This window comes from Paramacrobiotus metropolitanus, unplaced genomic scaffold (assembly GCF_019649055.1).
Source record: "Paramacrobiotus metropolitanus isolate TYO unplaced genomic scaffold, Prichtersi_v1.0 Parri_scaffold0000020, whole genome shotgun sequence".
Lineage (NCBI taxonomy): Eukaryota > Metazoa > Tardigrada > Eutardigrada > Parachela > Macrobiotidae > Paramacrobiotus > Paramacrobiotus metropolitanus.
Window position 1 is genome coordinate 1,166,430 of NW_026570240.1, and position 23,541 is coordinate 1,189,970.

The window sequence follows — 23,541 nt, forward strand, 5'->3', positions numbered from 1 at the left end:
TTCTGTCTGTCATGCCGATCTGATTATTAACCAAGAGTAATCAAAATCAAGAGTAATCAACACCGTCTTTGAATTTCCGCGAAGAGTAAAATGAAACGAAAATTATCGTGAAGGCTTCTAAAAGCAGCACCATTCACAAAAAGTACGCCAATCATCATTATGAACAGATGAACCTCATTATGTGCAATGCACATCAATAACCGCTACCACAAACGTACTGGTGTTAACTGAAATTCAAACTCATTAAAATAAATAATAACAAAGAAACAAACAAAATTAATACAGCTATTCGTTTTGCCGAAACCAACACACTTGCAGTCAGCATCAGACTCATTTTCCGGCATCGCTAACAATAGTCGGCGTGTCGAAGATGGATCTCATGTCCAACATAGCTTGTCGGATTCTTCCCCGGAAACGGTCGGAATCCTGCAGTACATTTCCTTTATTACAAACTATTCCACAAACCAAGAAGCAAAGAACGACTTACTGTTTTAGGTGAAGATGCCTTAGAAGAAATGTGGAAGAAAATACAATTTTCTCCAGAAATAATATACGACACGCCATATCCATCATCGGCAACCTAGAGCGAAAGTACGATAGGAATAGCATTGGTAACTTGATCAACAAGGACGAAAAAACAGACGAAGTCGTACCGGACCAAATCCACCGCCAGGTGACACCTGATCCGGATATTTGTTTACGTCTACTCTACCGGTTTGAGTTTGAGGCGTCTGAAAATATAATATTTGGGGGCCATGAAGTACGAGGCCGTCCAGTTAAGGGTGTACCTGGCTAGTTGATAAGCGCCACGGTTCGCTCAGGATTTCTTTCAAGAATGGCGTGTCGATATCCAGATATTTAGACACCACGTACAAACAAAACAGATGACGATCAATGCCCCGTCCACACATAGCATTCAGGTAGCCTTGCTGATGCACGTCACAAGCAGTACGCAGCAGCCTTTGGCGCTCGAAATTCTATGCCGCAATGGAATCAGGATAATTTTTACTAATTCAATAATTGCAGTTTTAAGTCAATCTTTATTTTTTTATGCACAATGCTGTAAAATAGAAAAGGACCCATACACACGCCCTTACTAAACCCCCTGCTAAGAGTTCAGTCTACGTTCAGCTTACAGTGGCCTTTTCGTCCAACATGGCGCGCACAAAGGCACACGACTCCACAGTACATGGACGCACGGTCTCCGTCCGGCCTTCACGGAATAGACGAGTCATGGAAGCTTCATAGGTTAGATTGAACTTCCCCGCATCCTTTCAGTAATATCAGGAACATATTTATTTCTGTTAACATGTTTCTTAACAAAACAAAAACTTACCCGATAATATGCCAGTTGCAGTGCCATTTGTACGAATGCATCCGGACTCACTTTGCACCCTTTAACAAATCCTTTGCCGAATTCATTGAATGTCAAGATCCTCAAATCCACGTCATCGCACGCAAGCTTAGCAGTTAAAGCGCTGTCTTCGATAAACTTCAAACACTAAATAATCGATTAACAAGTAAGCTCACAAGATGTCATTGTCAGATGGCAGTGATCCGTAAATGTTTTTGTTTCTTTTAATAAGTATGCCAGCAACAAACTTAAGGGTCAAGACTTACTTCATCTGGCAACTCAAATCTCAAGCGCTGTGGTGGCGTTGGAAAAACCTCCACGGAACCTTTACAATGCCCATCTGCAGTATAACCCAGGAAGACCAGATCTTCCGTGATAACCCATTCCCAAGCATGCCCAATAACTGGCGCATCCGCCCTGAAAAAGGGTCAAGGATACAGGAAGAAATATTACGGTACTGAAATGCGAAATTACCAAGAGTGTTCCACGTTCAGACCGGCCTAGAAATTTATCAACAAATTTCATCAACGTTTAATGAATACGGCACAAATAAAGGTTTCAGGACTGTCGTCACTTACTTTGGCGTTCTTCATAACAATCAGGTTGAAGGACTTATCGTACCATCGATTGTGCCCGTTGCCGTGCAAAAGCCACTTACAGTACGCATCTAAGTGGGATGGATCAATCTAAAACGAGCCAAAAATAACATTCAGCATCACAAGTAGCTATTTCTGGGGCGCTCCTTCTAAAGGTATAAAGAGCACCTTGTCGTAGTGGTGCTCTTCGTCGTCCAATGCCACAAAGAATGCCGCCTAAAAACGAGCACGATTGTTTCACTCTCGGGGGTAGTGCACAAATGGTTACATCGAACGCCGCAGAATTACTTACTCTTTCGATCGTTTCCAACGACACTCGGTTTACGCCACGATTAAAAAATGCGCGACGATTCTGCGCCCAAGGCGCTCTACAAACAGCGATCCAGAATTCGCAAGAATCAACCACACCATATCAAAGTAACAGTAACAAATTCGAAGAAACAAACTGCATACGTTTTGATTTCCATAAAACTCAATTAAAGACTTAACTTTCTCATTAACAACGAAATTACCATGCGTAAAAACCATACAAACAGCAATTTCACCAAAAAGGGCTAGTACTAATTTGATAATAACAAAACAGCGACAGAGAAGCTCGTGAACGTACACCTCATGTACCACTTTTTAGAAAACGAAACTTTAAGTTTTCCAAATTTTTTTATTCAGTGAAGGGTAGTGCCAAACACATTAACAAATTAACTTGATATGAAAATGTGAATACAATCGTCATAATCACAGCCAAGAGAAACGGAAACACATAAACGCTTAAGGGGAACCGGAAATAGCATACCTGTCAACCGCGGTCATCGCACACAATAGTTGTTCTCCAGGTTGTGCAGGAGATGTATCATGGATTACACGTTCGATTTGCCTACAAAACGAAAGGGATATGTCGGCCGACCAACGCATAATTTGATTAATTATAACATATCACTTTATAAGATTACAAACCACTAAGTGCACAATCTTACATTTCCAACTCTTTCGGATTGAGCAACCTTCCTTTTCCATGAGTGTATACTTTAAAGAAACGACCTTTGTGCAGCACGACAACGTGGGTACTGTTGTAATAGTGGTCAACCTTATCTAAACAGAAATCAATTGATTAATTTCAACAGAAATTGTTAGATACTCTAAAAGCAAACGCTTTTAACCGAAGTAGCGATGAAAATCATACTAAATTCGTATATCTATGCAACCTAAAAGGGTTACAACATCTCATCGCTATTAAATTTCCACTTTACCAGTTTCCACTCCTGGAATACGGCAAGTGTCGAAAGATCTCATGTACTGCCAGGAGCACAACGGAATCGTTCCATCAAGCAGTAGCTAAATAACCACGGAAACGATCACCAGAAGGTCACACAAACCTTCTCAGAACACATTTTAAATACCGGATTGACATCCTGCTTTACAAGCATTCTCCTGAATGTCAAGAAGTTGTAAATTAGGTTTGCAGCCCTGGAAGCTTGCCTGGTAGTTGGGGGCATGTGCAGAGAATCCTGAATTTTAACAAACAGCATTTTCACAGGCGTCATGATAACCCATATAATCACGATCTACCATTGCGTAGAAATTGCTGTTGATCATTAACGCCGATCGATTTCGCAGGTACACATATTGTTCCCACCAGTCGGAGACCTACAATCAAACATGTTCAACTTCTGAAATCCAAATCATCGCATTTTATGAACTCTCTGGTTTCCGTAATTATACACAAACTCTCACAACAGATGTATAGACACACTGATATTTCTGTAAAAGTTGTGATGCGGTGATTAAAAGTATTTCTTCGCTCACATAATTGGTCGAAACCATCCACTTCAAAAACAGATAGCGCTGAAATTTGCGCCCGACTCCATTCTGGAATTCCTTCGCGAGCTTTTCCATCCGTTCATAGTTGGCATCGTCCAACAAAGGTCGCACGGATCGCAAATACTGTAACCAAAAAACCTGAATCAGCGAACTTCAAAATACTTACTGTACTCGATTTCAGACAAATATAGCACCTATAAAATTAAAATTCAAATAAATTCGTAACGAGCTCAATGGCCAAAAAAACTGTGGCCAGCTAACAGAAAAACGAGCTATTCACATATTTAGCTCAGCAAAATCTATAAACCTATACCCGTGTCATCGTCTCTTTTAAAGATGGAAGCGGCAAAATGGGCATCATCCCTTGATAACTGTACAGCAATGGTTTCCGCTTCCCTTGCAGTAGTTTCATCAGGATCTGAAACAACCACCAATAATAACAAGTTGTACTAACTTGATATGCCAATAACTTAATGTCAACAACATTGGGAAACAATGATAATTATCGCAAGTACCGTACAAACAGTACGTACAGACTCTTCACTCGTACCGCTTTTACAGCGTTTATATGGTACAGAATCCATACGTCTATGTATAGCACAAGTCTGCAATACCTCATTCACAATTTTGTTCATTTAGAACACATCATAAGTTCTGTGGACCACGCAATACTACTGTTTAGGCGTCTCGTCATGAGACGAAAGAAAATCACGATATCATGTGCCATAAGTATTTCCTGTCTATGCTCGCAGTCGTTAACGAAGACAGGGGCGTTGTCTCATAACTTACAAACCACAATTTCGTCTTTAAGGAATATCGTCCGCGCCGTTCGAAGAGAGCACCGCGATAGCTTAACAACAGTTGTGTCATCCATCGTATAGCAAAAATGATGATAACCCATTCAGCAGTCGAAATGGTTACTGCGCTAATAATTACAGATTTGCTGGGCCCAAAGAGTTTCCTGCAAATATAATAATATGGAAATTCATTGTAACTAAATCCAAACTGAATTCTTTTACGAAAACATCTGTTTAGACCGGATCACAATCACAATTTTAATTCTCGCATCTCGAGTAACTAGTTTAACAAAACTTTACACACAAGCCCCGGAGCACTTAGCACATACTAAAAATTCAACGACAGTTTGTATTTTGTTTGCATTCTTAAAAAATTACGTATTTCCCAATCACGGGTGGAGTTATTAAGAAATTTTCATATTGTTTAACGTTAAGATACGACCGAAGAAGGCAGGTTTACAAAAAGTTTTAATTCCTATATCTTACAAAAAAACAATGACCTGTTCCGCTGTACAAATCAAATTTGTAGCCGGAAGGAAGCCACACAAAAATGTTACAAGTCAACGTACCACGGTGTCAAAGTTGCCAGCTTTTGAGCATATCCGAAAGTTGGGTCAAAATGGAAATTGACTTTCCCGAAACCCAGCTGCTGCAGGTAGCTTGACGGATCGGTTACCGCGAGAGCTGACGTCAGAACAATCACCGCGGTGGCCGAAGACAGCGTAAATGGGAAAACGACATTCTTAATGTTGTTCTGAAATCAATTTCAGAACGTCACCGAAAGTGAAGCACAATCCTTACTGAAGCTCCAATCATGGAATATCAAACAGGCAGTTTACCAGAAATCGGACCAAACGGTAGCGCCAAGACCTTCCGTACGTATGCAGGATTTCCCGCACCAGATCTTGATCGTAGTCCACCCGAACCCCTTCATGGGTGACGTTGAACTGGAATGCGACGGCCAAGTGGGCTTCGGCCATCGTTTATCGTCCAGAACAGATTGCCAAGCACTACAGCAGTCGCCTTTTCTGCAAAAACGTAACAATTACAGTGACTGGTTTCCGACATTTACCTACAGTGTCATTATAGTGCAATTAAATTTTTTGATAGACGAAACGGCAACGATATTAGACACTGCTGACAATGAGTTCGGGAATCGCACCAGTTTTCCACTAGCATCCAAAGCAAACAATATTAAGTTAGTCAGTCAAGTCATTTTCAGAAGAGTACGTTTCACACAGAAGATCTCACAACAACACTTTAAGTTTACTAGCTTCGTCTAATTGCAGTACAGTAACGTAAACAAACACCAGATGTAAACACTGGTATACTGTGCCAGGTGCAGTCTACGCTCAACATTATCATCGCCACTTTTGGGTTCCGATAGTCCACATTACGGGTCGCTGCAACTCGGTTCGACATAGCCACAAAAGAGTGCAGTTCGTACTATTCGGCGATTAGAACTTGGCGATAATTTTACGTGATCCATTTACTTACTTCAACTATTCGACGCCAGTACCAAAGCTCACAAGCGCCCGACAATAAAGTCCGAAATAACTGTCATCTCGTCACCAGAAAAGCACTGTACTTTGCACCTGAGTCCAAAGGCTGATTCTTACACACGTTCTTGGTATGTTCCGAACATAGAAAAACAGGGCAGCTTAAAAGACCGCTACGTACGTAGTAACGTAGAACACAAATACAAATTATCACTTCTTACAAATAGCGTTTTTTTACTACCCTAGAGAAAATTATTTGCAATGCTTTGATGAGTTTGATCATTTTAATTTCAGGAGATGATGAGTGCTGTTCGTCTACGCATGTCGTGTCAAACTTCAGAGTGTGCATTGCTGTCTGAGTATACGCTCTGATTTCTTAACTGATAGAAGACGACCCTTTTTAAATGTTTTTTTTATACAGCTGCCGGCGGCCTGTTGCCCGCAAATGCACACGATAATGACGATATATGTAACAATTAAATTAAACGATTATTAATAACGCTGATAAACAACAGAAATGGGCGGCCGCATTATTACAGACAACATTTGCTCTAAATGGGCGGAAGCTGGTGCCGTTCCCAGGATGGAAACCGTGTTTCGGTGTTGAATTTCAATGCTGATCCGCTGACGTAGAAAATCTGTTGCCGTCGTACTATCTCATCTGTAATGGTGAGCGGACAGCGGACTTAATAATATTGTAAATTGTTGAACACCCGGTTATAAAAAAATGCAAATTTAAAGAAAGTTTTTGTTTTTCGTCGTTCAGTTTGTTATTAATGCAAGTTTTTTGCTTCCGAATTGCAAAGCCCCTTTTATCTTTTTATGTAACTTACTCGTACACTTTTGTGGCTTAACTTACTTTTGAAAAATTGCCATATTTAAATTCCCAAGGTACTCTAAGAATGGTTACTGTACTCTAAGAATGGTTACCCTTACTACGGGTAGCTATAGTCTTCATTAAAGTTAATAGAAGTTGATAGAGAATTTAAAAATGTCACAGAGGCAATTTTTCAAAAGGACGTTACATAAAAAGAAAAAGGGTAGGTGCATTATGTATAAGAACGTACCGCATTTGTATGAGAATAGATGAGGTATAAAAATCCTGCTTAATTGTTAATGCACCGGTAAGAACAAATGACTGCATTTGCGGCTTGTTTATTGTTTGGGCACTTTTTTTACCGCAAGCTTAAATTGTTATCGTTAATACAAGGGTGTCATGCTGCTGCGCATACATTTCCCTCATCCGGATGATCGGATTATAGCTTGCTTCCTTGCGCGCAAGTTAGGAGCAAGCCGTCACAGCAACGCGAGCAACTTACAAACTGGAAACAGTTATGCAAGTATGTGTAATGAACGAACTTTATCCACCGGCAATGACATTGTGAACACCACCTTTGACACCAGGAGCATCTTGACCCGTACAGGACAGGCTGTTGCTCGCTGCGGCATGTGCCGCTGTGCATTGGAGTACTATATACTAGTATGAGTAGTATCCAAAGCAAAGCATCAAAGGAACGATTCGTATACATGAAGAAAGTGAAAGAAAATTCATTTTTCATGAGTCGAACGTGTATGCGATGGCTTGCATATTGTGTGCGAAAATTCCAGGATGACCACTACCGCATTTCTGATTGTGAATCAAATCGCGTTTATTTTATTGAGACATTGTTCTCCTATATGTCACTGGTAACGGTGCTCTAATGATTTTCTTTCGATCTGCTGCAGCCCAATTTCAGGCGTCTGATATTTCTCGAGTTTGTTATAAGATTAGGCGATAGTAAACTGCACGCATAGAAAAATGGTGAAATTCAATTCATCAATTCCTACCTTATTAGCGCGGTACTGTTTGGTGACCTTTGTAATGTCAGTGATAGCGCGTATTTCCGCCCAGATTCCGTCATGGGGTTCCTGTCCGACAGTGAGTAAACGGACATTTGATTTGACCTAACCATAAGTAACTCAACAACGTATGCAGATCTAACTGCTCTTCAATTCAAATATTTCAGGTGGATACAGTGGCAGACTTTGATATTAATCGGGTACGTATACGTTTACCGTTCGTAATTGAATCAAGCAAATTTCCTGTATCATGGTACACCACGGATGCTTAGCGATTCTTTGATTCCTGAAGTTTCGTGTATTGTAGTATCTTGGAAAGTGGTTTGAGATTGAAGCCTATTTCCATTTTTTCGAACTCGGATTAACCTGCATAACGGCTGATTATTCACTAAGCTCCGTATCTTCGGTGCAGTCGGGATTAGAAAGTCGACCTATGATAGTCGTGCGGAATTCCGGTTGGAACTGGATGTAAGCGTAGCGTTGTCCATAGTTTGCGCACACGAAATCTTTTCCTTTTTTGGAATTATAACTATCAACTGGTCATTAGTAGTTCAGCGTTTATACATAAAATTATCTATTACTTCAGTTTCAGTGGTGTTTAAAAATGTTGGTGACGTATTCTTGTTCTCATTTTGTCAGATATGGAAATGAAGTTGTTACTTTGGGTGAAGCTTACGCTCCTGACCCTATCCACGATCCCGGGAAAATGAAAATACGCTTTCCAAACGGTATTAGTTTAAAATCTTTAAAATACGAAATTATATATGCCTAACATTTCAGCTGGCGCAAAATGTCTGTTTAACAGACAATGAATTGCATATATATACGGTGTGATCCTATCCAGCAACGTAACCTTAGTGCAAATTGAGAATGTGTTATATGTCCACCGAAGCTCTCCTTCTTTCCTTATATACGAGTAATACAGAAGTACAATGTTAGTTTTGTTCTGATTAATGATTTTGACTACTTTTGCATAGGGAAAACTGCAAAACTTGATGATGAACAGTTTAATACATAATAACTTGCTCCTATCTTTATAGTTACGGCTGGCTTTGTTCCTGTTATGGATACAGATTACTGGGTAAGGGTTTACAGCGATTTCCGGTGAATCTTCCACTATGTAGATGCTTTTATTAGAGGCAGCAAAGGCCGAAATTAAGTTAAAAAATGTACCCCGGACATACGACCAGCAACATACTGGGCTACAATTACAAATTAACTTCAAGTACAGTACTGCAAAGTGCTGTGGTACATATTACAGATGCATACATGAAAGGATTTCATAAAATGTTCGATACGTAAAAAAACTATTGACAAGCAACTTTGACACGAAGTTTGTCTCATTTCAGTGTGATTTGTATTATCGTTAAACCAGAATTTATCAGATTTTAGACACTGATTACACTTCGTACGCCGTCGTCTGGAGCTGTACTTCCATGGATATTTTTGGAGCTTCCTTCATGAATGCTCAGTCGCTCTGGGTACTCAGTCGGACTCCGGAGCTCAGCCCTGATCGATTACAGCGAATAAAAACATGGTATGCGATGTTTTGGAAATTAAATACAGCCCTGTAAAACTACATTAAACATCTGGACAAATGAATGCAACTTTAGGCTTACGAGACTTGGCATCAACTCTGCCGGTTTAATGCGTCCCTCCACAGAAACATGCCCAGGTAAACATTCCTCAAATACCAATTACAACGAATTTCAATAAAAATAACATATACCAGCAGGTCGGAAAGATTTCAATGGAACAACCAGTAAAATCAACAACATATTCTTCGGCAACGGCGGGACACAAAGTAACGACGTAGCGGTTCGGTCACTGCTACATTCCTCGCTGTCCACGTTACCAAACAGCATGATGCCGTTGCATCCTCCCTCCCAGTGGCAGACACCTCAGTCCCACAATATGGTCGACATATTCCCCAAACCTCGCAACATGGAAATAGGGCCGCTGAATTTCCTAACCAATCTAAAAGAAAGAACGTCAGGTTTTCGATCATCAAAAAATGTCCGCACCGCTCAAGTAGCAACATCCATAAGAATAAAACCGTTTAGATCTGGGAGAACTCAAAGAAATTCGTATTCTAATCGACCATAAAAATGAGAAATTGAATAGCGAAAACGGATGTTCTGCTTTAAAAGTGGGAACAAAAGCTGATATGTTCCATCACCATCCTGAAAACTGTGTGATAGTCGTCAATGTTCACAGCGGATACGGTTTCATCAGTTCGTAGCAAACGCTCTCACCTGTGAATCTCTTTTTCTCATCGTAGTTTCAAAAAGCTTGCCATAATAGTGTTGCAGTGTTCAGAATGGCTGACATGCGGATCATGTTCTGCATGGGCAAAGATGTACAGGCTAATAAGAAATAAGAAAACTTATAAGAAACAGACCAACAATATTGAAGATAGCACTCACTCGCCGTGTTTTAAATTTTTGGCAAGATAATGCGCGTGATCTACAGGAACAACAGGATCCTGCTTTCCATGTATAACAAGGGTCGGTGCATCAACTTCAGCCAAAACTGACCCACAAATGTCGCCACCTTTTTGACTGTAGATATTTTTCATCGTATCGCACCATGAATTCCAAAGTTGATTCGCCTTATCCTTCCCATAAACAACATACAAAGGTTCCTTTGCGGATGGGTCCCACTTGTCGATTTCTCTGCAACCTACATAACCAACAAGCACATATTCAACCTAACGAGACTGATAAATCTGCTTAAATTAGTAATTCTAGCACGATCTTATATTTCCCGTATTAAACTGCGTTATGAACAATACGAGTATTGTACTATAAATCTCTGCAACAGAGTTTCGTACCGAAATGTACAAAATGAGAAACGCAATTAGTAGACCGCTAGCTGCAATTATCGCAAAGTTAGCAACTAACCTTCATAAATATCGATGTCCAAAGAATGCAAGAGTGCATTACCGGCAATTGCAACCACACGCTGTACCACTTCCGAGTGCTTCGCAGCCATGATCAGCGCCGTCATAGCTCCATCACTCCATCCTATTACCGAAAATTTGGTAAAACCAAGGTACTACGATGAAAATCAACCATTCAATTCAACCAACCGTAAAGGTAAAAACAAACAAAGGTAACTAAAAAATTAGCTGTCGCATAAAGCGGACATCAGGAAATGTTTACGACTCTGTGAGTGAGAAAGAGAATCAAAGAATTAAATTTAAGTAACTGAAATAATACAGCCCACTGTACAAATTCGCAAATGTTTTATTCAATTTCACCTTCATCAAATCGGCGGCAATTTCAGCGTCTCTCAAAAACATTTGATCATCCCAGATTTTTGCAACGTTCGCAGATAACCCATATCCTGGTGGATCCCAAGCCACCAGCGTCAAAGCTGGATCAAAAGATGTCAACTGTTTCGTGAAGGCCATTTCCAACGTGTCTATATAGTGGGAACAAGTGAAGTTTCATTTTTTCGGATCATACAATTATTAGTATACAAACGGTGCTTTAATGCTGCTTAATAAATTATACGAAAATAAATGATTAATATCGCTAACAATAACTGCTATTACCTTTTACTTTTGTCAAATACGTGGCTCGAAATTAATTATCAGTCACAGGGTGATTGACCATGGGCCCTTCGGCCCCTTCCTCATCTTAGTATCCAAGTTTTAGCTTACCAAGTGCTCCAGGCAGCAGCAGGACTGGATTCTGATCAGCACTGTCCGGGGAGCTTGACGATCTCTTCTTTAAAACATAACGGACTTGGCCAGCCAGTAGCTTTGGGATATCAAAATACAATGACTCGAGCGCTAGGGATTTCGAACACGAGTAGTCCATGATCGAGGCTTTCAGGCCCGCTTTCTATAAAAACAACTTACGTTTTTCTGTTTAACAAGCAAAAAAGCCTGTTGAAATAAAAAAAAAGTAATAAGTAATCAAATCTGGTAAGGCGCCAGCCTTGAAGGCTACGTTCTGACTTCTGAGTTAGCAATCCACCACAAATCAGCTGTGAGTTTTGCGTAAACTGTAAGGCTAGAGGGCTCCTCGGTACAGGGACTTAAGCTTCATGACAACAGCGTATTTTTGTGGCTCGTTTTCCGCTTCAGTCTACTGAAATGAAAAATTGCATACAAGTACTGCTACTGGTTCATTTGTTTTATGTAACCAGCAACCGAATTTTTGGAAGAATTAGTTTGGGACTTCGGGATAATAGTCGGTTTTGGAAATGAAATAACAAAGCGGGCAGATAAATTTATTTCGTCTCCCGTACTTTTCTGCTTCTCGAAAGCAGATATATAAGGACGGTTCGCACTTCGTGTAATCTGGCCGTGGCAGCTTATCTGGAAGCACAACATCCATCTTGTAAGTATTGGAAACAAGGTAAATGAAAGAATGAGCATTTATTAAGCCGAGGAATCTGGAAATTCCTGAAATTTAATTAATTCACTAAAAGGTGAAGGACACTTTTAACTAAAATGTTCAGGTGCTAGAGAAACGACCTCTTCTGACATTTAGCAAGGTGCATACTAATAGCAATTCTGAATATGCACGCACATTTCAATATGGCTTAATAATCAGCCACGTTTATTTGTTTGAAAAATTAAAAGTCTGTGTGCTTTGCTTCCATTCTGTCTTTGTGCTTTGCTTCCATTCATTTTGATTTTTAATACTGTACTGCACGGATGCTCATAATTTATCTTCGACAAGGACGCTTTACTATGCTTGTAACTTGTTGTGAGCTGCAGGGCTCATTGTTTGCACCACTTTGATGACTTGCAGATTGAGATTTGTTGCGGTTCTTTCAAGTCATGGAGGATTACGAATTTCGTAACGGAAGCCATAAAATGGCAGGCGATGAGGATATTGTGTTTAAGATCCATTATGGCGAGCACACTATTCGTTTGGAGCTTCCGGAATCGGAAAAAGTTGGTATGTCAAACAGTAAACGGACACTGCTAATTTTTTTATTTAAATTTTTTAATTACGTTAACCGTTATTGTTGCTTTGCAGGGGATTTAAAAAGACTCCTGCGGAGAAAAACGGGACTCAAAGACTCCGAAATGGAACTGTTAGGATGGGATGACCCGGACATCATTTCTGACGAAGTTCGTGCTTTACCTGTAGCGGTGTTTGTCATGTTCTCGGCAGTGTTGTACGGTACCATAATGATAAGCTGTTGTGGTACTGTAATCCGTATTTTGTATTGTTGTGCATTTGGACTGCAAAAATTTTTTGCAGTTGCTGTCATTTCGTTTCGCCATGGTGTCGCAAACCTTAAGTGAAGTTTTTTAGTTTTTTTTTATGCGTTGCAGCTAAAGTAATTTTATACTGGATTTCAAAGAGATCATGGTGATTTGGCGTTTTCTTGCAGATGACGTTTGCAGAACTTGGTCTGGCAAAGGACTACCATTTGGTTCTACGACCTGTTGGTGATCATTGCGAGTGAGTTTCACGATTTTTATTTGTGTAAACGATGGAAAATTATATCAACAGTTTAACTGAAGCTGTTGCAGTGATAGAATGGGGAAGACTTACCATGTGCAAGTCATTGACCAACAAAACGACGAAACCTACAATTTGTTTTTCAACGGCATGCAAACTGTCAGAGAGGTATGGGCCGTATGGCTATCAAAAATTTTAAGAACTTCTGCGTAGTACGGGCGGTATTTTAAGAGGGTAACAAATTACGTATTTGAAATATTTGTCATTTTTATGGTAGTAGAGGTATTGTTATTCGGAATCGTAATTTGTATCTCTTGAATTGTATTTCGTTACAGGCAAAGGCCCATTTGGCTGAACTGTCAAATATTTCTTTCGAGAAACAGAGTTGGTCTGGATGGCCATGGCCCCTTCATGACGAACAGGTGTCATTCTTTCATCCCGCGTCCCTCTGTCATCCCGCTGACATTTCATACTCTGTGCCTTTGATACGAAGTTACGAACAAGTTCTTTATATTTTCCAGTATCTTTCCGAAGTCGGGCTTCGCACTCCCAATCATGAACTCAGACTGTCCAAACTTCGTGATAGAGAGCCTGCCGTTTACGAGCGTGTACGCATCGTGTTCAATTTGCGGTGATTATGTAATGAAGCGCATTAGTGTAGCGCAATTGTGTTATCTCATAGTCCCAGTCGTCCGAGTTGAATTACGAAGTGGAAACGGACGACATGGACGAGAGCGACACTGTTGATGTCAGTCCTCGAATCGCCCAACGCGGTTCGTTAGGTATGCTTGCCGATTTGTGTTTATTTCGCCTAGTAACCTTCTTTACTTACTATATAGTGCCAGATGCTAGTCTGTCCATAACGGATGCCGTTCGTCTTTTCGTCCAAAATTTTGAATCGAGGTAGCATAAAATTAAACGATTTGTGGTGCATAAGTGTTATGTACTTCTGCAGTCTCAAGGCTTCTTTGCTTTAGGTACGGTGCCAATCATCCTCCATTTTATGAGGGCACACTTCGAGAAGCCATGTCGTATGCATTTGATCGTCCAGTTATGGAGGTGCATTTTTTTTATTTATTTTATAAGCAGACTAATTGGTGACGCTTTCCTTGTTATTGTAGAAAAAATTGTTTGCATTATATGTCCACAACGACCGTTCCATATCCGTCAATATCTTTGTCACTCAAGTCTTGCAGGATCCTGTGCTCATACAGTACTTGACGGAACATGCGGTTTTATGGCCTTGGGATGTGACTATTCCAGAATCTCGAATCGTCTTAAGAAATGAGATTGAAGAAATTATTGGTGCACAAGTGTCAATACCGTTGACGACGACCAATGTAGATAAATTTCCAATGTTATTTATTTGCACGAAAATGCGCGGATCGGTGGAGTTACTTAAGGTTGTTGATGGAACGAAGTCTGCGCAAGAAGTTTTCGAAGGTCTGGAAATTGCCGAGCGTGTACATGGTGAGGCGCAAGAATCGGAAATGCTGGACCAGGTATTGTATTGACCGGTAAGAAAGACGAGTTATTTTCTCAGAAATTTATGTCTTTTCAGCAAGCGAGGGCGAACCGAGCCATGATGGTGGAAGAACAAAACCAGGCTTATTTGGTGTCACTGGAAGCTGACAGAGCAAAGGTTACAGTATTTAAGAAACCGTTGTTCTTTAGCTCTTCAATCAACTCACAGTATGCTCGTAGGATGTAGCTCGAAAGGCCGTGGAAAACGAAAAAAAGGAGGCTGAAAATCGAGAAAAAGAGGAACTTCGTTTGCGTCAGGTATATTTGTGCATTTTGCAGTACAGTGGTTAGTAAATTGTATCCAGTGGTTACTTCGTAAATAAGCACTGCTGATTACAGTTGTCAATGAATTTCGTTTTACATTGACAGAAGGCTGTTGTTAACTTTAATTAGCGTTTTAATTCTTGTCGCTGGAATTTCTACGAAAGCGGCACTGCTTAATAATTAACCTGGCGTAGCCATCCTTTAATGAGTGGTTTTCGAAATATGTGTATTGTGGATATCGAGTGAAAATTTTTTGCTGCACTTCGTGATCCTTTTTTTCCTACAGCAAAAACAAGATGAGGCTGGAGCGTCTTTACCACCCGAACCACAGCAGGATAATGGTGATGTAATTACGGTGATTCGTTTGCGTACCCCAGATGGCAAATCAGTGACCAGGAAATTTTTGGCTTCCTCACCTATTAAACATTTGTTCGCCTTTGCTCATGCAAATGGGTTTTCCGGTGATGATTACAATTTGGTATCAAGTTATCCTAAAAAGATGGTAAAGCCGAAAAACATTCTGTTTGCACATTGTTCTATTACTTCCTGTTTTTTATTTTTAATTGGATGTTTCAATTTATAGCTGAGTGGACTGGATCCCAACAAAACCTTTAAGGATTTGGGATTGACGCAACAGGTTGCCGTGTTCGTTGAAGAACGCTAGAGAGAGCTCATATTTGGGTTCACACAGAATACCTGCCTTCAATTTTGATACCTAACTGGGACTTGGTGGAAATGGTGTGGTTGTTCACTTGAACTAATGTGACAAAATTTCAACTTGTGTTGATTCTGATTTTTTAAAAACGAGTTTTTGCTTTTGTTTCGTTGATGGTTTGGTTCCGGTGGTCAGTGAAACTGTGACTTAACGAAATTCTCTTTTGTTGTTTATTGTGTTCATAAGTTGTGTTGGGACAGACATCACATTCTTTCGTCGGTGGGCCGCATGCTTTGAATAAAATCGTTTTTCTTTGGTGTTTGTTCTTTTTTAAATCTGAATTCTTTGCGCTATAAAGGATGAATAATTCATCCGTAAAACGTCCTGGCACACGATGAACGCCTTGATTGATGGACAAACGGAAACTTGCTTAGTGTAATTTATAAAGTTACTTAATTACCACCTTTGTAAAAAATATAGAGTTTGCATGGTCTATGTTGGGCTTGCTATAAGTTTTTTAACTTTTATTATCCGGCGGCAAAAACAGTTCCAAGTTTTCTCTAAAAGAAGCAGTTTTTCTCTTGATTACTCAGCTTCAGCCGACCGCGGAAGGTTGCTGCAATAACCCCCAAAAGCTGGACGTTATAAAGTAAGGGTACATACTCTTCTCTGTCAAATGCTTGAAGCGATGGAATATTCATCCAACTGATCTCAGGAAAAGAAAGGTCATGCTGAGAACTGACCAGCTGATTTAAACTGCGGACAGTTGTACAGTATGCTGGCCATGTTTACGAAGTGCTTGAACGGCAGATAATTTCATTGCACGACTCTGTGTGCCATACCATTGTCACATGCGCAACAGACTACAACACCTGCGTAGACGAACAGGTTAACAGCATCGCGGGTCTTGAACTCGTTTCCGCTTTTCCCCCCGTAAACAGTAACACCTTGTTGTGTTTGTCTTATATTGAAACAGGTTCGAGCATTTGATTTGTTCGCTGTCCGATCGGTCCATTTTATTCTAAATGCCCATGCCTCGTTAATGCTAAAGAAGAACGGTTTGAGTTTTCATCATCCAAACCATCTAAACTTTGCTGTCTTGCGCTATATAACCGCAGCTACGTGCGCTTCACAGCAGGAAATCCAGTTATACAAAAACATCGGGTCTGCAGAAAGGATGGCCACTTTATTATAAAACGACATTGATCTTTATCATGATTGGCATCGTGACCCATTCACTGCGAGCATTTGTTTTTTGTTTTTATGGGAATCTGTGAAGTTTATATTATTATATGCGTGCATGTACATAATACAGATTGTATAGATTAGTACTACTGAGTATAGTCAGAATAAAATGTGGCCACATCCGGTAAACTGGCTTCTGCTGTGCACACTCGCTATTACGACTCTCCTTTCCAATGCACAAGTTGGGCGAGTTGGGAAATGCCCTGACATGAAAGGAGTCCCCGATTTCGATTTTGATAGGGTAAGCACATGCATATAATGCAGACGCACCTTCAGACGTACCTTATATAACCGAAAACAGCTAATAATAAGTACTCCGAGTCCGATGATAAATTATTTTTTTGCAATAAGTAATATCGTCGACGTCATATGCATGATATGTAGTACCAATTTGCTATCTTTGCCGGCACAGTCCTAATTGTGCGATGTTCATTATGTACTACATATTATTAACATTCTATCCGTTTGCTACTGGTACTACATTGAAATCAGCATTAATGGGTCAGTATTAGCAGATTGAGAACTTGCTACTGGTGTTTTAGTATGCGAATGGAACATGGTATGAAATTGCCAAGTTTTTTACCATCATGGAAACAAAGTGCGTCTCGATGGAGTTTATAAGACATAATCAGACGACGTTGGTCATAAGTAATGCGCTGGAAAAGATGTAAGTAGATACTTAAAGTAGGTATCAATTTGCAGCTGATCAAAAAGCCTCAGTAAAGCAAGCTCATAAAGGTTACCAGAACCACCTGTGAAAATTTTGTCTCTTGCTATGAATACGCACATTTGTGGTTTCTCTGCATTGAGCAGTCATTACAGATCATACAATTATTATAGCGTCATAAAAGTAATGTGGACATTGTGATGTAAAAAAATACTGTATTTAACCGCCGCACCTTACTTGTGTTTGTTATTGTTTGCAGGGTGCTGCCTCCACCAATTTCATCCAGTGTGCCGGCACAAATTGTTCACCGCAAAGGTCCAGGATCCGTATACAAACATGCTCACATGAAAAAACCGTTGATGGAAAATTCGAAAGTATTTCGACAAAGACGACAAAGTGCAGTTAACCAAGCCGAACCGTAAGAACAACTTCTGTAACAGCGATGATAAAAGTACATGTCAAAGCATCATTTTATTGCATAATATAATAAAAGTAATACTTGCCATATTGCAGCATTTACACGCCCATTAAAATTGTGGGATTTCTAGCCGAAAAAGTACCGCCGGCTACTTTAAGGTTCAACTATACGGAAGGTCAGATTTTTTTCTAAAATTTGTCATTGAGTGCGAGCGCTGTCCATAAAGTACACTTCAAGAAACCAATGCTCGCCCACAAGACATTTTGACAGTGACTAACGACAATCTAATCAGGAATATGAAGCTCTGACTTTCAGTTAAATTTTCGATTTATTGAATTTAGGGACAAGTATGTCAGAATATCGGGTACTGGACACCGACTACAAAACTTTTGCTGTGGTAAGTTCCTGATAACGACTACGAAATCACAGTTAAATTCCGTTTACATTCGCTTGCAGACTAATTATTTATAAACGGCTTTGTAATTTGGTGTTAGATATGGTCATGCAATGAGATGTTTAATGGAGTTTTCCACAACCAGTTCGTGTCGATTTTAAGGTTAGTAAACGCGCACTGAAAGCGAAGAGCCGCTACATACCAAGATGCATGTATGGCAACCAAATTGTTTTTTTCCGATATACAATTTATTGCAGAAACTTATCATGACAACAAATGCGTGTTTGCTTGCAGCCGCTCCAGAAAGGCCGATCCCAATATGGTGCAAAGCATTGTGACAAAGCTCACCCAAGCCGGAATTGAAACCGCTCATATAGTAGCTGCTGACCAAATAAGATGCGACAGTTGATATAACCGGCTACTGCTACGAGTACCAAGAAAGATTAACAAATTGAGGCACGATTATTTGCATAATTGTAAGCAAATGCCGAAAAAAATCATGAATCTTTGTAAATCTGCTATAATACAGGGTCTGTGTGTTCTTGTGATAACTGCGTTGATTGTACTGATAATGGTACTGATAATTGCTTAAAAGCTATTCTTTACCTTACAAAAATAAAATTTATATCGATCAAAAGTATATTGGTATTAAACACTGATGGTTCAATCTGGCTTGATTGATGATAGTTTAGGCAAGGTATATAGGGTTACCTGGTAGCGCGACTGAACGTCTAAAAATTCAGTACTTTTTTTGCCGTCACACCTCGTTAAGATTTCTTGAAAGACAAAAGAAAAACAATGGCCGAAACGACCATCAAGTTGTAAACGTATGGCAAGGATTTGCGGATGACCCATAAAGTCTACAAACTTTTTACAGACAGAAAGCCATAGTAAAATTTTACGCTGATTCTGAATCTGCAATTTGTTTTCCAAAATTCCAAAAAACATCTGAGTCGGTAAAGTAGTAGAAATGTGGTTTGAATCGGGCATGAATACATATAGGCCAGGCAGGCAGCGCGCTAGCGACAGTCTGTCTGCGCCCTACAACCGCACTCACTCCGACTGCTGCTGAGAATTATATGAGGCTCGCTCATATTCATATTTCGACTTATGGAAAAATCATAATTTCTCATCAAATCGATAACGAGCATGAAGAGCATGAAAAACTAGACAGAGAATGTGCAATCGGCTTTTAAAAATTCTAAGCGGTTTAGGCTGTAGGCCGTGCCATACGTTTGGGCCCTTAATTACAACTTGATGCCTTTGAGTGAAACGTGCCGAAAGTTACTGAATTTTTATACAGCAGATTTCCGACTTCTGCGCTACCAGGTTTAACCCTATATACCTTGGTTTAGGGTTTTGTTTTTCTGCAGAATCGAGATCGCAAGGAGGAAAACCTTTAGCCGACAGATATAGATATTAAGAATTTGGCGCTTAAAAAATTTCAAAGAAAGAAAACACCAATAAAAATTATTTTTCGTGAACTTTGAATGGAGGCATTCTGTATTCCATCGGCAGCTGCTGATTCAGGTTTTCCATAACGGCAACTGTCTTATCCAAGTTCACACTGATTTTATCCAAAGTTTTGCTGATATCTGTCACGGTTCCAAAAGTCTCCGAATAACGGGCAAGGAGCTTTTGTTTTTCTGAAAGACTAGCTGTTTCGCGTAGCAGGGTTTGGTCCGCCTATTGGTAAAGCAATAAAGATTCGAACCTACCGTATGTCTGTTCATTTAGTATTAAGTAACATTGTCACCCTAACTACCCTAGGATGTGAGCAAACTCGTTCGAGCAAGCGTGGAGCGGCACATTTAACACATTTACCTCTTTAACACGGCCCATTACAGCCTGCTGTTCCACTGAAACAATGTCCGAGCATTGTCGTAGATATTGCTGATACCGTAAACCGATCATCAACATCTTGCGGTAATCAAGCCGATCAGTAATTTCGGAGTCTCTCACGCTAGGTATGCTGACGGATCCTTTAACGACAGGTAGGAAAGTCGGAAGTGACTGCAACAACACGCTGGTATTAAAAATTTTTAATACAAAATCCGAATCCTTTTGGTACACATATTTAACAGTGCCAAAACACTGGGTATCGCATCGGTCAGCATGCAAGTCTCCGAAAAAAACTGAATCAAACAATGCAAAGGTCTAAACAATCAAAAATTCGAATAAAAGACGCATAAACGATACTTAGGAATCTAATCTCGACTACTACTCTTTGCCAGCATTCTTAAGCAGGATACTTTTCTGCGAAACAGCAAGCTATAAAACAGCAAATTACGAAAACTACTTAACCTGGCAAATGAGTGAAAAAGGCACACCGTGACAAATGACAATACTACCGACAAGCTGACAACGCGCCGCACTCACCAGGAGATGCTTCAAATCGTCGTCCTGCTCAATAGTGGGAGCCTCAATTGATCCTTCCTTGACCACGTGTATCTCTTGTGGAATGGGTAATTTCGATATGGGACGGGAAGGCATTGCGTCGCTCAAGAAGCGGGTCAGGCGACCAACACGGGCCTGCTCGTTGTTGTGGAATGCATCTACTCACACCCCACCACGATTACCATTACGTTAAATCTCAAACCGGTTCACTGTAAACATCGAAAGTAGCCAACTCAAACCTATGGGAGGGTTCCTTGCGGAAGCAGCGATTTCTTCGGGAAACGATTTCACCGTCGAAGGGGTTGGAGGGGCGTCTCGCTGTTGCCCCTGTGAACTCTGATCCGCTCCCATTATCAACGAACACACAATTATCCTATAAGTATTAAAACATACAACCAATTCGTTTTGTGACCTATCGGTTTTTCCATATTTCAAACGAAGTATACGCAGTAAACATAATCAATTTCACTATGCTTCAATAACTTGCTACTAAGTACATATAAGTACTAGCAGTTCCCGTTCCAGTATTAACGGGTACCACCGTAAGCTGGTAACAGTTTTAAGATCACAATATCTCACTTTCCGATGATTATGTTCCTGCTGTACATACAAATAATGGCCAATATGGCACTCCGCGATGCCACGATTGTCATATAAACAATCTTATGAAAAGGCAAAATTCAAGTGCCAAATGTGTTACGACTTACGACAAATCAAAATGGAAATAATCCACCATATAAGAAATCAACCATAACAGCTCACTGCTCTCGCTTATCAACCATTCGGCCCTTTCCAGTTGATGTGCTCACAGTTTGCAGGTTTTAACCGAGGAGCTATTAAATCATTTACCTAAAAAAAACAAGTTTAAAGATTTGTATAACTTAAAGTTTTAACATGGCTTTCGGAGCTTCCCGAGCAATAAGCCCTTCGCATTGAATTCTCAGAGATTGTGTTTACTGTTTTAGTTTTAGTTTTTACAGATACAAACGTTCACAATCAGCTGCCGAGCTACCACAGAGCGCCGTAGTTGATTTGATCAGCTGAATACCCAACCGCCTGTAGCTGTGAGTTTGAAGTTTGAACAGATATCTGGCTCTCAAAATTTACTATTGACGATTCTCGCCCGGATGGCGCCCTGTGGCGGTTGGGAGTCGTGCGCCTAAGGTGCGCCGGGAAGTCATCGTATGCCCATAACAACAAGTGCTTATCCCGGCACTTTTTAAACAGCTCGCTTTCGCAAATTATCATGTTTCTTAATTGGGCAGATACATGAAAATTTACAGAAAACTATCCTCTTTAAACGAGAAAAAAACGTGTGATAAAAATATTTACAATATTCCTAAATTAAGCGACAGTGCCATGGCCACGGTATCACACCACCGCCCATACGACAGCACACGAACAGAAACAGAGCGAATGCGTAGTTCTCCTGTTGGCGCACCGTAAAATCCCTGTATGTTAGTGACGTCAAAATGACACACTGGCACCAGTCTGCATTCTCGGCGAGAATCACGAATTTGGCAGCATTAGCTTTTTCATTTTAACTACTGAGTAGTCTAAAACGATAAAAAAATAAAAAATTTATGAAACCGGCTGGTTCTCGAAAATTTTCATTTTCTAATGAACGAACAAAACAGTCTTATTAAAATTTTTGTCTAGATATTTGATAGCTGTCAGCTACACATACTAAGGAAAGCTTTGGCGTTCGGCGTTCGCCAGTGCTCCAAAGTAAGTAGTAGTACCTCGGCGATCATTTTGGTAGTTTAGAACAGCTTTTCATAGAAGTCAAACTTTATCGTGTATTTGATATCCGCAAAGAACATTGTTTTATCTTCAGAAATCTGTACCACGCCAGGTTTGTGCGTTGGTTTGCTGCAAGCTGGAAATGGCGGGGATTGCATCGCAAGGACTTCGTCCCACGAGATTTATTATTCGAATATTGCGCAGAGGATGCACGAACCGACCTTTTTATGTCTTTGTTGTACAACCAAAACACCTGGATGTGTTCGACGAAGCCGCAATAGTAGAGCAAGTCGGAACATACGACCCTATGCCAAACAGTGCCGGAGAAAAGCTCTGCGCGTTGAATTTTGACAGGTGACCGTAGTTATGTGACCGTAGTAACGGCGTAGTTCCGTGGATTCTGTTATTACTAATTAGGTGGAAAGCAGAATTAATAATTTGCAGCATTTACGATTTACGTTTACCTCTACAAGATTGATATGGTATACTCGTTTTCGTGGGATTAGTTGAGCTTTTGCGAATTCGCGTGGCTTTAGCCGCTTATTGGTTAATAATTGCAATTGTGACGTGAGTTGATTTTTTACGTTTAAATTGTAGTTTGTATTTATTTTGGTGTCAATATAGCTTGCATTCTAACACCTCTAGAAAACCCCTGGTCTACAGTACCTTGAAGTATGGTTTATATGAATATATAAATTATACTTAAGTATAAGCATAAAATTTATCGTTTCCAGAATACGTTACTGGTTGGGTTCCGGAGCTCTCACGAGCAAACCAGTCGATCAACTTCTCGGCCTTTCAGGGTTTCTTCCGGTTCATCCTATGTCATACATCGGTGCTCGCAGGAATCGGATTAAAATGGCTAATGTAGCCGCCGAAATGGAAGAACAAAATGCTGCCAA

The 23,541-nt window shown here is 40.2% G+C and overlaps 6 protein-coding genes across 16 annotated transcripts; 3 read left to right on the plus strand and 3 right to left on the minus strand.

Moving 5' to 3' along the window:
• Nucleotides 1-6,347, minus strand: LOC129586371 (carnitine O-palmitoyltransferase 1, liver isoform-like). 4 transcript variants are annotated; one of them, XM_055479568.1, is made up of 22 exons: nt 6,060-6,347; nt 5,402-5,590; nt 5,132-5,316; nt 4,555-4,726; nt 4,079-4,183; nt 3,751-3,888; nt 3,514-3,591; nt 3,345-3,452; nt 3,195-3,279; nt 2,922-3,036; nt 2,741-2,821; nt 2,243-2,318; nt 2,119-2,166; nt 1,933-2,040; nt 1,829-1,854; nt 1,621-1,771; nt 1,337-1,501; nt 1,137-1,271; nt 789-977; nt 654-731; nt 488-580; nt 1-426 (listed from the first exon to the last, which is right to left on the minus strand). In XM_055479568.1, the coding sequence occupies exons 2-22, from the start codon at nt 5,540-5,542 to the stop codon at nt 331-333; spliced, it is 2,373 nt and encodes a 790-aa protein (XP_055335543.1). In that variant the 5' UTR covers nt 5,543-5,590; nt 6,060-6,347; the 3' UTR covers nt 1-330. The 4 variants fall into 4 exon arrangements, with proteins under 4 accessions (XP_055335543.1, XP_055335544.1, XP_055335545.1 ...); XM_055479569.1 differs by lacking the exon at nt 6,060-6,347 and adding an exon at nt 5,913-6,021; XM_055479570.1 differs by lacking the exon at nt 6,060-6,347 and adding an exon at nt 5,725-5,906 and having other exon boundaries at nt 5,402-5,585.
• Nucleotides 6,263-10,291, plus strand: LOC129586376 (apolipoprotein D-like). Of its 4 annotated transcripts, none has more exons than XM_055479579.1 (9): nt 6,263-6,758; nt 7,272-7,979; nt 8,068-8,100; nt 8,208-8,368; nt 8,540-8,628; nt 8,941-8,981; nt 9,286-9,437; nt 9,514-9,575; nt 9,633-10,291. In XM_055479579.1, the coding sequence occupies exons 2-9, from the start codon at nt 7,860-7,862 to the stop codon at nt 10,004-10,006; spliced, it is 1,032 nt and encodes a 343-aa protein (XP_055335554.1). In that variant the 5' UTR covers nt 6,263-6,758; nt 7,272-7,859; the 3' UTR covers nt 10,007-10,291. The 4 variants fall into 4 exon arrangements, with proteins under 4 accessions (XP_055335554.1, XP_055335555.1, XP_055335553.1 ...); XM_055479580.1 differs by having other exon boundaries at nt 6,263-6,730; XM_055479578.1 differs by having other exon boundaries at nt 6,263-7,979.
• LOC129586379 (valacyclovir hydrolase-like) lies at nt 9,334-11,971 on the minus strand. 2 transcript variants are annotated; one of them, XM_055479586.1, is made up of 6 exons: nt 11,568-11,971; nt 11,163-11,326; nt 10,804-10,957; nt 10,331-10,582; nt 10,156-10,266; nt 9,334-9,877 (listed from the first exon to the last, which is right to left on the minus strand). In XM_055479586.1, the coding sequence occupies exons 1-5, from the start codon at nt 11,725-11,727 to the stop codon at nt 10,184-10,186; spliced, it is 813 nt and encodes a 270-aa protein (XP_055335561.1). In that variant the 5' UTR covers nt 11,728-11,971; the 3' UTR covers nt 9,334-9,877; nt 10,156-10,183. The 2 variants fall into 2 exon arrangements, with proteins under 2 accessions (XP_055335561.1, XP_055335559.1); XM_055479584.1 differs by having other exon boundaries at nt 9,337-9,877; nt 10,327-10,582; nt 11,568-11,963.
• Nucleotides 11,972-12,013: 42 nt separating this feature from the next.
• Nucleotides 12,014-16,092, plus strand: LOC129586374 (FAS-associated factor 1-like). Of its 3 annotated transcripts, none has more exons than XM_055479574.1 (15): nt 12,014-12,270; nt 12,670-12,819; nt 12,901-12,995; nt 13,262-13,332; nt 13,404-13,500; nt 13,668-13,754; nt 13,854-13,940; nt 14,015-14,114; nt 14,172-14,235; nt 14,310-14,391; nt 14,454-14,834; nt 14,894-14,974; nt 15,037-15,114; nt 15,407-15,622; nt 15,704-16,092. In XM_055479574.1, exons 2-15 carry the CDS (start codon nt 12,699-12,701, stop codon nt 15,782-15,784), a joined length of 1,641 nt encoding a protein of 546 aa, XP_055335549.1. In that variant the 5' UTR covers nt 12,014-12,270; nt 12,670-12,698; the 3' UTR covers nt 15,785-16,092. The 3 variants fall into 3 exon arrangements, with proteins under 3 accessions (XP_055335549.1, XP_055335551.1, XP_055335550.1); XM_055479576.1 differs by having other exon boundaries at nt 13,410-13,500; XM_055479575.1 differs by having other exon boundaries at nt 12,014-12,252.
• Nucleotides 16,093-16,750: 658 nt separating this feature from the next.
• On the plus strand, nt 16,751-19,231 carry LOC129586381 (apolipoprotein D-like). The gene is made up of 7 exons (XM_055479589.1): nt 16,751-17,261; nt 17,563-17,687; nt 17,947-18,105; nt 18,201-18,280; nt 18,447-18,502; nt 18,600-18,661; nt 18,794-19,231. Exons 1-7 carry the CDS (start codon nt 17,130-17,132, stop codon nt 18,906-18,908), a joined length of 729 nt encoding a protein of 242 aa, XP_055335564.1. The 5' UTR covers nt 16,751-17,129; the 3' UTR covers nt 18,909-19,231.
• A 548-nt stretch (nt 19,232-19,779) lies between these two features.
• LOC129586380 (BLOC-1-related complex subunit 5-like) lies at nt 19,780-21,867 on the minus strand. Of its 2 annotated transcripts, none has more exons than XM_055479588.1 (5): nt 21,604-21,867; nt 21,136-21,269; nt 20,879-21,054; nt 20,324-20,512; nt 19,780-20,185 (listed from the first exon to the last, which is right to left on the minus strand). In XM_055479588.1, exons 1-5 carry the CDS (start codon nt 21,630-21,632, stop codon nt 19,970-19,972), a joined length of 744 nt encoding a protein of 247 aa, XP_055335563.1. In that variant the 5' UTR covers nt 21,633-21,867; the 3' UTR covers nt 19,780-19,969. The 2 variants fall into 2 exon arrangements, with proteins under 2 accessions (XP_055335563.1, XP_055335562.1); XM_055479587.1 differs by having other exon boundaries at nt 21,476-21,609.
• Between the last annotated feature and the right edge of the window lie 1,674 nt (nt 21,868-23,541).